At 42.5% G+C, this 16,757-nt stretch overlaps 1 protein-coding gene across 6 annotated transcripts in view; it reads right to left on the bottom strand.

Annotated features, from left to right (window-relative positions):
* Positions 1-2,423: 2,423 nt before the first annotated feature.
* Positions 2,424-16,757, bottom strand: part of LOC139153067 (keratin, type I cytoskeletal 19-like) — a 47,452-nt gene continuing 33,118 nt past the window's right edge. For 5 of the 6 annotated variants that reach the window (XM_070726617.1, XM_070726615.1, XM_070726614.1 and 2 more), the window contains 2 exons: positions 7,966-7,988; positions 2,424-3,905 (listed from right to left, as the gene is read on the bottom strand). In XM_070726617.1, coding sequence (XP_070582718.1) covers positions 3,808-3,905; positions 7,966-7,988 — 121 coding nt within the window. In that variant the 3' untranslated portion in view covers positions 2,424-3,807. Of the gene's footprint in view, positions 3,928-7,965; positions 7,989-16,757 lie in introns of all 6 variants that reach the window. The other variant, XM_070726620.1, reaches the window with a different exon arrangement.

The raw sequence follows: 16,757 nt of genomic DNA on the forward strand, positions 1-16,757 counted from the left end.
TACGGATGGGATTGGCGATCCATTAGCAGTTTTTGATGGGTTCTGGAGGCTGTGCCAGCTGTGTGCATGCCTCCGTGCAACATTTCGCTTCTGCACATGCACCCGAAACAAAATCTCATGCTAGGACACTTGCACGGGTGAGCTTTCAACAATTTTTGCCCTCTTTTTGCTTCTGTGCATGTGCAGGGGCACAAATTGTCAAAATCTCACCCATGCTAGCATCTTCATGCAATACCAGGAGGAAAAATAATTTAATAATAATAATAACAATTTATTAGATTTGTATGCCGCCCCTCTCCGGAGACTCAGAGTGGTGGAGTAAGTGGAGCCCTTCACTGTCCAGGGGGTTGGACTAGAAGACCTTCAAGATCCTTTCCAATTCTGTCGTGGTTTAGGGCAAGTGTCAGCAGCCCGTGGCTCCAGAGCCTTATGCAATTCTTTCATCCCTCTGCTGCAGTTCCCTGTTGGCCCCCCTTGCAGAACATGGATGAAAGCTTTGTCCCCCTGTCACAGGAGTGGCAATGGCTGGAGCATTCATGCAGGAGTGAAGTGCCCCTGTACTTGTCTTTGCGTGTCTTCATCGCATACATTTGCTTTGCTGCTTTCCGCAGCACCTCGTGCAGCACAGTGAAATTTAATGTGCTGCGCACTGAGGGAGGGGGAGCGCATTACAACATGGAGCCACAATGCGACCTGCCCCACTCAGCTTGCTCTTGCCTCCTGGATGTCAGTTTCTTTTCCTGTGCTTTTCCTGCAAAGCCTCCAGTGTTGTGATGCACCATGTCCCCGCCAGCCAGCGGGTCTTTGGTGCAATGCCCCTGGACTCATCAGCCTCCAGACCCAGCACCAGTTCAGCAGTTTAATCCCCCCTTCCTAGGAGGGGGAGGGGAAAGAGATGGAAAGAGGAGGAAGAAAGGAGAGGGAGAGGAAAGGGGCGAGAGAAAAGAGAGAGAGAGAGATGAGAGGGGGAAAGAAAGAGGGAAGGAAAGAGAGAGGCAGAGAGAGATACAGAAAAAAGGGAGGAGAGAGAGAGACATAGAAAGAGGGATACAGAGAGTAGAGGCAGAGAAAGTATAGAGAGGGGGATAGAGGGGGGAAAGAGACACATAGTGACATCGAGGGTGGGGGAGGGAAGGGGAGATATAGGAATGGGGGAGGGGAAAGAAAGAGGGAGGGAAAGAGAAGAAGGGAGGAAAACAAAGAGAGACAGAGGGGGGAACGAGAGGATGGAGAGATACATAGAGGGGAAGAGAGGTAGAGAGACAGAGAGAGAAAGAGACAGAGAGGGGCACAGAGGGAGAGAGAGGGAGAGAGGGGGAGACAGACATAGAGCAAGGGGGAGAAAGAGTGATAGAGAAATACAGAGAGGGGGGAGAGTGAGGAAGGGAAAGAGAGAGGAAAGAGAGAAAAAGAGGGGGAGGAAAGAGAAGGGGGAGGGAATGGGGAGAGATATAGAGAGGGGGAGAGAAGGGGAGAGAGGGAGGGGGAGACACACATAGAGATAAAAAGACAGACAGGGGATGGAAGGGGAGGGGAGAGAGAGGGGGAGAGAAATAGAGACAGAAACACAGAAATACAAAGAAGAGGGAGAGAGGGAGAGTAGAGATGGGAGACAGACATAGAGAGACACAGAGAGATCTACAGAGACAGAGAGGGAGGGGGGAGAGAAATGGAGACAGAGAGAGAGAGAGATACAGAGAGAGGAGGAGAGATGTCAAAAGGTTTTTGTGGTTTCCAATGCTTTTGAACAACTGTTCTCTGCCCTAATGACCAACTGAATAGGCATGGATAGGAGGTCATGTGACTGTGTGGAAGTGAGTGACTTCGAGTTGACCATGCCCACATAGGTTTCTGTGGGAAACAGGTCCAAATGGCTCTTTGAGTGTTTAAAGTTGCAGACCCTTGGTGTAGGGCCTTCACCATTGCAGACAAATTGTCCAAGCTCTTCTTTAAGACTTCCAGGGGTGGAGTAGCATTGATTAATTGCTCCATCAGGAAATTTCTCCTTACTTCAAGATAGCTTCTCTGTTCTACCCTCTTTTCTTATGTGGAAAGTGTGGGCTTAGGCAAGGATGTGTGAGTTTTATTCATATTGCCCAGAAGACGGGTTATCTGTGCTGTGGTGTTTAGCATTGGTAAACTATTACTTGAGCTATAGTTGAACAAAGGTCCATGGTCTTCGGGAAATCTGTCAGACTTGCATCAAACATTAACTCAGCTGACAGATATATGAAATAGAGGAAACAGCTTACATTTCATCCTGCCCATTATAGGTGAGTCGGACTGTCTCTCTCCCAAAATAACAAAAACAGCAGAAAGCAGAACCATCAAAACTCTTTGTTGAAGCAACGGAAAATTGGCTGACCCTCATTTGGAACATTTTTCCCAGTTTTTTTTTTTAAAAAACAGACAAGACAAGACAATTGGTTATTGAAGGCAATTATTTTAATTAATTTATAGAGAGAAATAAAAAATAATCATATCATATATCACCAGCAGAAGAAAAAAGTTAATGAAGAAAGAAAATTTAAATCACGATGTAGCGACTAAATATGACTGTAAATGCTGTAAATAATAAAATATAATTAATCCTTAAACTTATCATTAAATCTAAACAATGCAGCAATATCCTTTGTCATCTTCTCATTTTTAGAATGTAGACTTTTCAAAAACAAGCTTATATCTTGGAGCCACTTCTTAAAATCAAGAAAGTAAATTACTTTCCAAATATGTAAAATTATCTTCTATGCCATAACGCAAACTTGGTAAACCAAAGTCTCTTATGAAATAATAAAATCTGTTTTAAGAATATAGTTCGGAATATAATGATATTCTTAACTATAATATTTTTCCCATAATTATAGCAACAGAATTAGTAATTTGAAAACAAAACAAAAATATAAGTAGATAAGACCAAATCATTGATTTTCAAATTTTCAAATTTCTTACAACACCAATATAAAAATTTAATATCCATCCCTTTTTAAGCATTTTTAGTGTGTCCAATAAACAGGAAATTAAATTTTCTGATTATTTAGTTTTGATTTTTAAATCATATTATATATATAAATATATATTAATACCTGGATCCATTGATTCTCCAAAAATAGATATTTCCATGTTTCATGATTCAGATTATGCAGGTAGTCCTCCACTTATGACCACAATTGAGTCTAAAATTGCTAAGCAAGATGATTGTTTAGTGATTTTTCTCCCACAGTTGTTAAATGAATCTCTGGAAGTGATAACTTAGTAACACAGTTGTTAAGTGCATCTGGCTTCCCCCTGATCTCAGAAGGTCACAAAAGATGATCACATCACACCAGGATTCTGCAACTATCATATAAACTATAAGTCAGTTTCCAAGGGTCTGATTTTTGATCATGATAATGCTGTAAATGTCATAAATGTGAAGAACGATCATTAGTCACATTTTTCAGCGCCATTGTAATGTCAAATGGTTACTAAATGAATGGTTAAATGTTGAGGACTACCTGTACTGATACAGAACCAAAGAAGTCACTTTATGGTTCTTTATGGTTTTTAGAGTGATCCAAGACATGGTTAGCAGGTTATGCAACAGAATCCAATGAAAGGCATGGAAATTAAAATTTAAGGACTTCAAATAATTCCAAAAGTCACAATCAACAGATACCTGAGCAAAAAGAAAAAGAAAGGCTCATTTCTTTTCAGGCCAACAACAAAAAAAAACAACCCCTCATCCAGAACTTCTATTTCCTTCCTCTCTTTGTCATCATCACCATCATCATTGTGCTGCCAACATTGCTAGAGAGAAGGCAACATCTTTCAAAGCTGGTGCTCCACCTCCTCCATACGGGATGATACCACTTTGCCATCTACCAGCTCTTCAATGACGGTCTTCACCCGTCGGCTTACCAAGGGTTCTGCAAGGAGTGACACAAGGCACTAAATCAGGGATGGAAGAGGAGAGAGACAGCATGAAGTATCCAAGGTCTCCAACCTTGGCAACGGTAAGGCTTGTGTACTTCAACTCCCAGAGTTCCTCAGCCAGTTTTCAATTCTGGGAATTGAAGTCCACAAGTCTTAACATTTCCCAAGGTTGGGGACCCTCTGATCTAAGGTGTTAGGGAAATGAATAAATCACAAGAGGGCACCTTTTAGGATTGCTGTTATATATGCAAATACAAATCGGAACCGTCAACTGATCACACTTCATACAGGATATGCTTTATACCATTTCAATCTTGTTTAATTTAAAGATTGTATATCATGTCTTTATTCTACCACAGTGGCTTAACTTTTACTGGAACCAAATGTATTTCAACTAAACAGTGTCGTTTGGCGGTACCCAGGGGAAGAGCCTTCTCTGTGGCGGCCCCGACCCTTTGGAACCAACTCCCCCCAGATATCAGAGTTGCCCCCACCCTCCTTGCCTTTCGTAAGCTCCTTAAAACCCACCTCTGTCGCCAGGCATGGGGGAATTGAGACTTTCCCTTCCCCCTAGGCTTATAAAATTTATGCATGATATGTCAGTATGTATGATTGGTTTCTAAATTGGGGTTTTTTAAATTAATTTAAATATTAGATTTGTTTATATTGTATTATTATTGCTGTTAGCCACCCCGAGTCTGCGGAGAGGGGTGGCATACAAATCTGATAAATAAATAAATAAATAAATAAATAAACAAACAAACAAACAAACAAACAAACAAACAAATAAATAAATATTCACCATCTAGAGCAATGATGGTGAACCTACAGCACGGGTGCCAGAGGTGGCATGTGGAGCCATATCTGCTGACACATGAGCTGTTGCCCTAGTTCAGCTCCAACATGCATGTGTGTGCTGGCCAGCTGATTTTTGGCTCGCACAGAGGCTCTAGGAGGCTCCAGGGAGATGGGGAGGGCGTTTTTACACTCCCCCAGCTCCAGGGAAGCCTTTGGAGCCTGGGGAGGGCAAAACACGAGCCTACTGGACCCACCTGAAGTTGGGAAACAGGACCTCCTGGGGACGAGGGAATTATGGGTGTGGGCACTCGCGCATGTACGACAGCACATGCCTACTCTCTTTCGGCACTTGAGTAAAAAAAGCTTCGCCATCACTGATCTAGAGGAAGGCTGTCAAACTCGCAGCCGGTGGACCAGATGCACCATGAGCTGGCCATGCCCATTCCCAGTTGGGGCTCAGTAGGGGGAAGAAGTCATGATATGTCACATAATGATGCCGTGACAACGCGAGTTTGACACCCCTGAACTAGAGCCACCATAATTATCCTATTAAATTTCCCCATTAGTAACTTACTGTTCTCAACTCAGTTGAAATAACATACCAGCCTCTTTGCCAAAGAAACTGTACATGCTAGAGCCCCAACTTTTTCCATATATCTCTCAATCCACATTTATGGTAAGAGAATGCAAAAACTGCGCTATATAGGTAAGAGGTGATGTGTATTATTAGCTATCGATTTGCTGGACATTAGGCTAGAGCAGGTGTAGACAAAGTTGGCTCTTCTGTGACATGCGGACTTCAACTCCCAGAATTCCTGAGCTAATTGGCTTAGGAATTCTGGGAATTGAAGTCCACAAGTCATAGAAGAGCCAACTTTGCCTACCCCTGGACTACAGTATGCAGATTTCTATCATAGACATCCACTGAACTTCTTTTGAGAATCCAATCCGTTGTGACTTATTCGTGTTCAGATTCTATTTAGAAGAAATTTTCTTTAATTCAAACTGCAAGGAATCCCTTATTGTTTTATTGAATGAACTGTGTCCTCAACATATCATCTGTATCAAAGGTAAATACTCATCTTTTTATAAGGGAATTTGCAATGGTTTTTGACTATTTTTTATTTAAACACATCATCTTCTTTAATAATAATTTATCTTCTCATTTAGATTAGGAAAAGGGGAATTTTAGTGCAGGATTAACAATTGACTCACTTCAATTAAAAAATATTGTAGATAGTGGTTGTAGTACTACAATACATTTTGTCATTAAAATTCTTTAATTCTATACCCATTGCTTTTGCACCTGGTTCTCCTAATTTATTTTTTTAAAAACCTATAATTTGAAATCTGTTATCTTTATGAGTATTTGGTAAAAACAAATGCTCCTACTTTTTGGCAATTATAATCCCCAAATTATAATAGTTCTATGATGGGCAAAGGCAACATGATGATAGAAAAGTAGACTATATCCCACAGTTAAAATTATCCCATTATAATGTCTTTGAAGACTGACAGAGCCTGGTTACTGATTTCCCCCCAGTGCTTTGAAGAACGTGTTTCATTACTCCGCATATATAATATATTTTTACCACTCATTTGGTATATAGCCTCCTTTCAAAGATGGTCTCCCTGCATACCATTGAAAATGGAATCATGATCCATACATATTGCAGTTCATCAAACAAATACGGCATCTATCAAACAATCTGCTACAATAGCAATAGCACTTTGACTTATATACCGTCTTAGAGTGCTTTACAGCCCACTCTAAGCAGTTTACATTGCCCCCAACAATCTGGGTCATCATTTTTCCAACCTCAGAAGGGTGGAAAACTGAGTCAATCAAACCGATGGAAGTTAGCAGAATGAGCTTGCTATATTGCATTCTAACTACCACCACTACAGCTAATCATCATCATCAATAGCAAATCATAGAAAGTGGAATTTCGTGTCAATGTTGAGATCTTTAGAGTACAGTATTTCTTTCTTTAGAAGACATGATAATTAAATAAGACTGAAACTAATTTAAATTTAGAATGCAAGTATAGAGCCGGGGTGGCGCAGCAGGTAGAGTGCTGAACTGCAGGCCACTGAAGCTGACTGTAGATCTGAAGGTCAGCAGTTCAAATCTCATCACCGGCTCAAGGTTGACTCAGCCTTCCATCCTTCCAAGGTAGGTAAAATGAGAACCCCGGTTGTGGGGGCAATAGGCTGACTCTGTTAAAAAGTGCTATTGCTAACATGCTGTAAGCCGCCCTGAGTCTAAGGAGAAAGGTGGCATAAAAATTGAATGAATGAATGAATGAATGAATGAATGAATGAATGAATGAATACCCACTAATCTGCAAGACCTGTTAAAGATGAGTCGAGCATAATATCCAGTAAGGGCTGGGTTTCTGGCCGGACGGGGGGGCACAATGGAGTAGCGAAAATGGAGCTCCACCCCAAAGCACCCAATTTGAACTGAAAGAAAATGCAAGGCGTCCTGCATAAGTCATGCCTACAGTGTGGTAGTAAAAAATTTGGTAGCCCTTCACTGCATCCAGTAAAAAAAACCAGTTAATTTTTACAGTGTGTTTAAAGCATTACAGTAGTACCCATAGATACGAGCATAATTCGTTCCATAAGGGAGCTTGTATCTAGAGGCAACTCGTATTCTGGAACAAATAACTTTTTTCCCCTCCGAGATAACCAAAAGCAAGGATTCTTGCGCCACCTAGTGGACGTTCGGCTTGTATCCCAAATTTGAGCTCGGGACTAGAACAGAAATGTCTCTCCCCTCGTGGCTTGTATCTTGAAATACTCGCATGTAGAGCAGCTCGTATCTAGAGGTACTACTGTATTAATAAAGGCACTAAAAGTTGAAAATCCAACACATTTGGAAGACACCAAGTTAACAAATGCTGTGATACAGTCTGAGAAACGCAGATGTGGAAACTGAAAGTATAACTTGCACCATTGATCATGCTAACTGGGGTTTGATGGAAACTTGAGTACAACTTTGGAAGACCATAAGTTCCCTGCCACTGGTTAAAGCAAACTGGGATAGCCAAACCATTACAAGACTCATTCAATTCTAGAAAACATTAATAAATGAATAAATGAAGTTTTCTTGTTTACGGTTTTCTATTGTAGGCCTGCATAAGAGTCTCTGTCTAAAATTGCTGCACAATTATGAACTGGTTTTCATTTTGCATGTATGATTGTAGACTACCCAAAAGAGCATCCTGAATATCAAATTATTTGGCATACCTGGAGAAGTCGGTGGTTCAGACCTAGAAACAAAACAAAAGAACAACAGATCTGTAAACAAGATTGTGCTTTTCCAAATTGCCTAATAAACAGTTCATGTGTAACATTCACTTCCTACTTGAATCGCCTTCCATTTCCCGAAGAAACAGCTTACAGCGGCTTAGTATTTTGGGAGTTGCAGTTTCAATACAAGTGAAACGTATAGAAGCAGGGGTGGTTTCTGATTTTCCTTGCTGCCGGTTCATTTCCTGATGTGCCACAAGGGCGCATCGCATGGGTTTTTTGCATGGGTGCATGTGCAGTGCTAAAAACCCAGCTTCTGTGCATGTGCAGAAACAAAAAGCAAGATACCAAGAGAGCCAGTTTGGGGATATGGGAGGGCTGAGTCGTTGGCACTTCCAGAGACCCAGGCCACCAAGTGTTTTGCTTTATCCTTTAACATGATTAGGAAATATATTGATACCTTGTCTTACAAACTTAATTGGTTCCGGGACGAGGTTCTTAAGGTGAAAAGTTTGTAAGACGAAACAATGTTTCCCATAGGAATCAATGGAAAAGCTATTAATGCGTGCAAGCCCAAAATTCACCCCTTTTACCAGCCGAAGCGCCCGTTTTTGCGCTGCTGGGATTTCCCTGAGGCTCCCCTCCATGGGAAACCCCACTTCCAGACTTCTGTTGCCAGTGAAGCACCCATTTTTGCTCTGCTGGGATTTCCCTGCAGTCTACGGAGAGGGGCGGCATACAAATCTAATAAATAATAATAGTAATCACAAAAACACGGAAGTCCGGAGGTGGGGTTTCCCATGGAGGGGAGCCTCAGGAGAATCCCAGCAGCACAAAAACGGGTGCTTTGCTGGCAACAGAAGTCCGAAGGCGGGGCATCCCAGCAGCGTCGGTGGGTTTGTAAGGTGAAAATGGTTTGTAAGAAGAGGCAAAAAAATCTTAAACCCCGGGTTTGTATCTCGAAAAGTTTGTATGATGAGGCGTTTGTAAGATGAGGTATCACTATACACGTTTCTTTCATTGCAAGATTATTTTTTTGTTTGTTTGTTTTTTATTTTGTTAATGAACTCAATATGCACCAATGCACTGCAATAATAGACCCCACCCGGAATGATGGGATCGGTGATGCATGAGAACTTTTTAATGGGCTTTGGAAGGCAGGCGCGTGCCCGACACATGTGGGTGGGCATGCACATGCCCGACACATGTGTGCACGCCCCCACATGAGATTTTGCTTCTGTGCATGCACCTGAAGTGAAAACTCACACGCGGGCAAGATTTCAGCAATTTTTGCTTTTTTTTCTGAATGCAAAGAAGCCAAAAGTGAACATTGTCAGAATCTCACCCGCATGAGCATCCTTGTGCGAGATTTCACTTTGGGCGCATGTGCAGTAGCGAACTCTCACACAGGGTTGTGTGTACAGGTGGCGGGAACGCACACACCCATGCCGGCATTGGGATCCCAGTAACAGTAGGAAAAGGTACCGTAAGTGGAATCCTTCATTGATATACCTACAGAGCAATCATCACTTATTTTCATGGTATGGTATTATGTAAGCAGGGCTGGAGAGCAGCTTACATGGTCCAGAACGCCGTTCTGGTAGGACCACACTGATGACGTCACTTCCTTAATTGAAGATCTGGGAGCCGCCATCTTTTTTTAAAAAAAAAAAAGAATATTTTTCCTTTTTTTTTCTTCTGAGCATGTGCAAATATCAAATGCCTGCCTGTGATTCCCCAGTGCCCAGCTTCAAAAGGAAGCCGGGTGGCTAGAGGAAAGAGATACCAGGGACCCTGCACCCCTCCCCCTGCCTGCCTGCATTTCCCCCCAGTCAGGCGGCTGGAGGAAAGAGGGACCAGGGACTCTGCACCCCCCACCCCACTGGTTGCCTGCAATTCCCCAATTCGCCCAGCTTAGAAACATAGAAGATTGATGGAAGAAAAATACATCATGGTCCATCTAGTCTTCCCTTATATTATTTCCTGTATTTTATCTTAGGATGGATATATGTTTATCCTAGGGATGTCTAAATTCAGTTATTGTGGATTTACCAACCACATCTGCTGGAAGTTTGTTCCAAGCATCTACTATTCTTTCAGTAAAATAATATTTTCTCATGTTACTTCTAATCTTTCCCCCAACTAATCTCAGATTGTGCTCCCTTATTCTTGTGTTCGCTTTCCTATTGAAAACACTTTTCTCCTGAACCTTATTTAACCCTTTAATATATTTAAATGTGTCGATCATGTCCCCCCTTTTCCTTCTGTCCTCCAGACTAAACAGATTGAGTTCATTAAATCTTTTCTGATAAGTATTATACTTAAGACCTTCCACCATTTGTGTAGCCCATCTTTGGACCCGTTCAATTTTATCAATATCTTTCTGTAGGTGAGGTCTCCAGAACTGAACACAGTATTCCAAATGTGGTATCACCAGCGCTCTATACAGTGTGGGATCCCAATCTCCCTCTTCCTGCTTGTTATACCTGTAGTTATGCAGCCAAGCATTCTACTTGCTTCCCCTACCAGCTGACTGCACTGTTCATCCATTTTGAGACTGTCAGAAATCAATACCCCGAATTCCTTCTTTGCTGAAGTTTTTGCTAGCACAGAACTGCCAATACAATACTCATGGGGAAGCTCAGAAAAACATGGGTACCACATTTTCAAATTCAATTTCTCTAGCCACTGATAAGTTGAGGACTATACTTGAAAAAAATCTGTAAGCATCATGGCTAGTAGCCATCAATGGCTTATTTTCCAGGAATTTATAGAATTCCCCTTTACAGTCATTCATAACGATTATCAAACTTGGTGGCCCAGAAACAAATTGTTGTCCCCATTGTTGGTCTCTTAAAACAATCTAAAAACCCAAAAACAAACCTTAACTGCAAAGGAGAGTTTGTTCCCTGAAGACCTCAGACTTTGCAGATAATAACTAACATTCTGACTTCAGTAACTAGATTGCTCACTACACCAAATGGGGATGGGAAAAAATAAACCAGCAAAGATTCTCCCTTAGACACAGAAGAGGCTACTGCTTGTATAGGGAAATGTATCTACTTAATTAAGCAAAGAAGGTAGGTCTGACAGAAAAGGGGCTACGTTTAGATATTTAAAGCAACAGAAAGAGGAAAAGCTTGTTAATTAAAAAATGAAAAATAAGAGCAGTTTGCAGTGAGAAAGAGGAAAAATAAGCAAAAACCGGAAGAGAGAAAGCGGCAAGAAAATAATGTAGGGATCTGATAAACCTAAAGGAATCCAATCACTAGAAGGGGCATGTATACATCCAGGATTTTCAGATATTCAGAGGGAAAGTGGTCTCAAAGACATTTTTAAAAATCCCTAATTTAACAGAGGAAGAAGATATAGAAGTCTATTTTACTATATTTTGCTACCTCTTCTTTTTGTAGATGATGTCTCCAGAACTGAACACAGTATTCCAAATGTGGTATCACCAGCGCTCTATACAGTGGGATCACAATCTCCCTCTTCCTGCTTGTTATACCTCTAGTTATGCAGCCAAGCATTCTACTTGCTTCCCCTTCCAGTTGACTGCACTGTTCATCCATTTTGAGACTGTCAGAAATCACTGAAGTTTTTGCTAGCACAGAACTGCCAATACAATATTCAGATTGAGGATTCCTTTTCCCCAAGTGCATTATTTTACATTTGGAAACATTAAACTGCAGTTTCCAAAAGAAGCCAGTGGGGGGGGGGGGGGTTGGAGAAAAGAGGGAACCTGCACCCCCCTCTGCCTGCCTGCATTTCCAGGGACCCCGAACTACCCTCTGCCTGCCTGCATTTCCCCCATTCTCGCGACTTACAAAAGAAGCGGCTGAAGGAAAGAGGGACCAGGGACTCTGCACCCCCCCTCTGCCTGCCTGTGTTTCCCCCATTCACCCGGCTTCCTCCCCAGAAAGGGGAGGAGAAAGCAAGGGAAGAAATAGAAGGAAGGTGAAAGGAATGTAACAGAGCAAAAGATAAGAAAGAATGGGGGAGGAAAGAAAAAGACTAGAGAAAGAAAGAAAAAAAGGAGGAAGGAAGGGAGGGAGGAGGGAAAGAAGGAAGGAAGGAACAAAGGAATGAATAGAGAGAGAGAGGAGAGAAAGAAAGAAAGAAAAAGAAAAAAGAAAGAGAAAGAAAGAAAAAGAGAAAGAGAAAGAAGGAAAAATTGAAAGAAAGAAGGAAGGAAGGAAGTGGTGGCCCACTACTGTATGTAAGATGCTAATGATTTGCACAGTATTTTAAGAGCCAAAAAAAAAATACACTGAACGTGTAAAAGAGTTGTATATGTAAATCAAGCAATTGTTTAACAGCCTTACATCAGATCCCAAGGGCATACTGTACAATATCTCATAAGAGATGTTCAAGCCATGTTCAAGCAGACCTGTGGGAGAGTAGGCTGCCTAGAAAAATGAGAGGTTCCTGTGCTGCTTTCCCTTTAAGCCTTCTCACCACCAGCTGGAAACTGCTGAAGATATAAAGGGCGGGGAGAGAAGGAGGAGCGTTTGTGTGGGCTGGGGTGAGCAAGCTAAAGCAGTCGGAAAGGAATGTTCTTCTCTAGTAGCATGCACAAAGAGTAATAGCAGGAACAGGAATAGTGGACAAGAATAGAGGCAGGAAAGAGTGGAGATTGTGAGAGCTTGTATGTGTTGTCTAGGGACTTGTATGTTACCTGTTCTTTTGGTGTTTGAGCCAACCAAATTAGGTACAGATTAAAAGAATTTGCCACGGGGATCATAAAAGTTGGATGGAATTCACCTTGGCTCAAACTCAAGGAGTTCATTAAGTTCTCTATCAAAAAAACCCCAAAACAAACCTTAACTGCAAAAGAGAGCTTGTTCCCTGAAGACCTCAGATTTGCAGATAATAACTAACATTCTGACTTCAGTAACCAGACTCCTCACTAGAATCTACACCAAACGGGGATGGAAAAAAATAAACCAGCAAAGATTCTCTCTTAGACACAGAAGAGGCTACTGCTTTGATAGGGAAATGTATCTACTTAATGAAATTAAGCAAAGAAGAAGGTAGGTCTGACAGAAAAGGGGCTACGTTTAGATATTTGAAGCAAGAGAAAGAGGAAAAGCTTGTTAATTAAAAAATGAAAAAGAATGGGGGAGGAAAGGAAAATAGAGAAAGAAAAAAGGAGGAAGGAAGGAAAGAAGGAAGAGAGAGAGAAAGAAAGAAAAAGAAAAAAGAAAGAAAGAGAAAGAAGGAAAAATTGAAAGAAAGAAGGAAGGAAGGAAGGAAGGAAGGAAGGAAGGAAGGAAGGAAGGAAGGAAGGAAGGAAGGAAGGAAGTGGTGGCCCACTACTGTATGTAAGATACTAATGATTTACACTGTATTTTAACAGCCAAAAAAAAAAATACACTGAATGTAAAAGATTTATATATCTAAATCAAGCAATTGTTTAACAGCCTTACATCAGATCCCAAGGGCATACTGTACAATGTCTCATAAGAGATGTTCAAGCCATGTTCAAGCAGACCTGTGGGAGAGGAGGCTGCCTAGAAAAATGAGAGGTTCCTGTGCTGCTTTCCCTTTAAGCCTTCTCACCACCACCAGCAGAAAATTATCTACAAAAGCTGCAGAGAGAGTTTGTTCCCTGAAGACCTCAGACTTTGCAAATAATAACTAACATTCTGACTTCAGTAACCAGACTCCACACTAGAATCTACACCAAAGGGGGGTGGAAAAAATAAACCAGCAAAGATTCTCCCTTAGATACACAAGAGGCTACTGCTTTGGTAGGGAAATTTATAACTCTAGTTATACAGCCAAGCATTCTACTTGCTTCCCCTACCACCTGACCGCACCTCACTACCCCTAAATCCTTCTCTTCTGAATTTTTTCGCTAGCACAGAACTGCCAATACAACACTCAGATTTAGGATTCCTTTTCCCCAAGTGCATTATTTTACATTTGCAAACATTAAACTGAAGTTTCCAGTAAAAGCCCATGGGGGGGGGCTGGAGGAAAGAGGGACCAGGGAACCTGCACCTCCCTCTGCCTGCCTGCATTTTCAGGGACCCTGAACTCCCTTCTGCCTGCCTGCGTTTCCCAAAAGAACCAGGGAAGCTGTAGAAAAGAGGGACCAGGGACTCTGCACACACACCCTTTTCCTGCCTGCCTTTTCCCCATTCTCGCAACTTACAAAAGAAGCTGGGTGGCTGAAGGAAAGAGGAACCAGGGACTCTTCACACACACAGACCCTTGCCTGCCTGCGTTTACAGGGACTCTGCACACACACACACCGCCTGCCTGTGTTTCCCCCATTCCCCCAGGAGAAAGGAATGTAACAGAGCAAAAGAAAGGAAAGAATGGGGGAGGAAAGGATGGAATAGAGAAAGAAAGAAAGAATACTCAGATTGAGGATTCCTTTTCCCCAAGTGCATTATTTTACATTTGGAAACATTAAACTGCATTTTCCAAAAAAGCCGGGGGGGGGGCTGGAGGAAGGAGGGACCAGGGAACCTGCATCCCCCCTCTGCCTGCCTGCATTTCCAGGGACCCTGCACACACACACACACACACACACACACACACACTCTACCTGCCTGCGTTTCCCCCATTCGCCCGGTTTCCAAAAGAAGCAGGGCAGCTGGAGAAAAGAGGGACCAGGGACTCTGCACACACACCCCTTTGCCTGCCTTCATTTTCCCCATTCTCGCCACTTACAAAAGAAGCTGGGCGGCTGAAGGAAAGAGCAAACCGGGGACTCTTCACAACCCCTTGCCTGCCTGCGTTTCCAGGGAACCTGCACCCCCTCTGCCTGCCTGCATTTCCAGGGACCCCAAACTACCCTCTGCCTGCCTGCATTTCCCCCATTCTCGCGACTTACAAAAGAAGCGGCTGAAGGAAAGAGGGACCAGGGACTCTGCACCCCCCTCTGCCTGCCTGTGTTTCCCCCATTCACCCGGCTTCCTCCCCAGAAAGGGGAGGAGAAAGGAAGGGAAGAAATAGAAGGAAAGGAGAAAAGAATGTAACAGAGCAAAAGAAAGGAAAGGATGGGGGAGGAAAGGATGGAATAGAGAAAGAAAGAAACCAGACTCCTTACTAGAATCTACACCAAATGGGGGTGTAAAAAAATAAACCAGCAAAGATTCTCCCTTAGACACAGAAGAGGCTACTGCTTTGGTAGGGAAATGTATCTACTTCATGAAATTAAGCACTGTCATGGCACATGAGGAAGCAAACTGACAGTGACAAAAATCACTTAATAAATTTATACAACACATACATTAAGGACTTTAATACCATGTGACTAGTACTGGCAAAGATATTTTTCTGTTCCATACCACATTCATACCAACTAGTCTTCCTCCAGGAAATTCTGTTTCACCCTCTCACTCACCACCAGGTTTCCTTACTCATTCTTTAGCTCTCAACCAGAAATCCATGGCTGTCCGTGAATGGAAGGGAGAAAAATCCCTCTTACAGATCAATGAGCTGGGGTGGCGCAGCAGGTAGAGTGCTGTACTGCAGGCCACTGAAGCTGACTGTAGATCTGTAGGTCAGCGGTTCAAATCTCATCACCGGCTCAAGGTTGACTCAGCCTTCCATCCTTGCGAGGTGGGTAAAAATGAGGACCCGGATTGTGGGGGCAATAGGCTGGCTCTGTTATACAGCGCTACTGCTAACATGTTGTGAGCCGCCCTGAGTCTGAGCAGAAGGGCGGCATAAAAATCGATCAAATAAATAAAAAAATAAATTTGTTTACACTACATTACAAATTATTATGCAAATTGGATTTAAGTGTCATAAAGATTAATTTTTTTGTTTTTTAATGAATCTCATCCTTGGTATTGTGTCTCAGAGCTCAATGAAATCAATCTCAGATACCTGTGATAATTAGTTTGCCAGGTGAGCCCAATTAAAGGCAAACTAGTAAGAAGGATGTTCCACATTATTAAGCAGGACACAGGTTTCAAGTAACACGGGAAAGAAAAAGGATCTCTCTGCTGCCGAAAAGTGTCAAATAGTGCAATGCCTTTGGACAAGGTATGAAAACATGGGTGAGCAGTGTGGTCGGGCGGTAGGAAAAGCAAGTAGGATGCTTGGCTGCATAGCTAGAGGTATAACAAGCAGGAAGAGGGAGATTGTGATCCCCTTATATAGAGCGCTGGTGAGACCACATTTGGAATACTGTGTTCAGTTCTGGAGACCTCACCTACAAAAAGATATTGACAAAATTGAATGGGTCCAAAGACGGGCTACAAGAATGGTGGAAGGTCTTAAGCATAAAACGTATCAGGAAAGACTTCATGAACTCAATCTGTATAGTCTGGAGGACAGAAGGAAAAGGGGGGACATGATCGAAACATTTAAATATGTTAAAGCAGTGGTCCCCAAACTACGGCCCGGGGGCCGGATGTGGCCCGCTGAGGCAATTTATCTGGCCCGCAGCAGCCCACAAGATTTTATCAATAGATATAATAAGCTCCCAAATCTCCTGTCAACTCACGCCGGTCTGCTGCTGAGCGAGTAGGCGGTACAGAGGCAAGGAGAGGATAGGTGGGAGAGAGAGAAAGAGGGAGAGAGAGAATGAGTGAGAGAAAGAAAGAGAAAGAGAGAGAGGGACAGAGAAAGAGAGAGAGAGAGAAAGAGGGAGAGATAGAGAGGAAGAGAGAAAGGGGGATAGATGGAAAGAGTGAGAGAGAGAGAGAAAAAGAGAAAAATTAGAAAATGATGGAGAGAAAACGAGGGAGAGGAAAATGAAACAAATGAGAGAGAAGGAAGAAAAGAGAGAGGGAAGAGAGAAATGGAGAGGAAGGAAGGAGGGA

Source organism: Erythrolamprus reginae, chromosome Z (genome assembly GCF_031021105.1).
Source record: "Erythrolamprus reginae isolate rEryReg1 chromosome Z, rEryReg1.hap1, whole genome shotgun sequence".
Taxonomy (NCBI): domain Eukaryota; kingdom Metazoa; phylum Chordata; class Lepidosauria; order Squamata; family Dipsadidae; genus Erythrolamprus; species Erythrolamprus reginae.